This window comes from Eurytemora carolleeae, unplaced genomic scaffold, assembly GCF_000591075.1.
Source record: "Eurytemora carolleeae unplaced genomic scaffold, Eaff_2.0 scaffold1045, whole genome shotgun sequence".
Classification (NCBI taxonomy): Eukaryota; Metazoa; Arthropoda; class Copepoda; order Calanoida; family Temoridae; genus Eurytemora; species Eurytemora carolleeae.
The window spans coordinates 91324-91806 of NW_019396947.1; the positions used below are offsets into that span (position 1 = coordinate 91324).

Genomic DNA, 483 nt, shown 5'->3' on the forward strand with positions numbered 1-483 from the left:
GACTAAACTAACTTAAATTTCTCTCTACAGAACTCATGTACACCACAAGTACTCAATGACATAAGAACAGCCAATGTTCACAACCGACCTAGTTAATCTATATAATAGGAATATCTTTAAAACATCTCTGTACATTTATATCTTTCAAGATGAAAAATGTCGTCTTATGCGCAATCTATCTTTATCTATGCTCTGTACCATTACATAATCATGTATATGTAATCAAAGATTGAAACTACATTACCCTTATTCCACTCTTTTAATTGAAAGTCTTTTCAAATTTCGCCATGATTCAATTTTATGAATTTAGGTACGCGGACCCCTGCACCACATGAACCCTGGCACTACCAACCTGTTTATATGTTTGAAAAAAACTTGTGAAAATTAGAATATTTAATGTTATAATTGTATCCTTTGTTTCTTGTTTCTTGTTAGTTCTTGATTTATTCAATAAAAATAAAATCATATTTTTTTCAAATTTTC

General features: G+C 29.6%; 1 protein-coding gene across 1 annotated transcript in view; it reads left to right on the forward strand.

The window, feature by feature from the left end:
* The window catches only part of LOC111710405 (uncharacterized), a gene marked incomplete in the record, with an annotated part of 23082 nt that extends 22647 nt beyond the window's left edge, over window positions 1-435 (forward strand). The window contains 1 exon segment of the mRNA XM_023484485.1: window positions 311-435. Within this exon segment, the coding sequence (XP_023340253.1) occupies window positions 311-381 (71 nt within the window).
* Window positions 436-483: the final 48 nt, after the last annotated feature.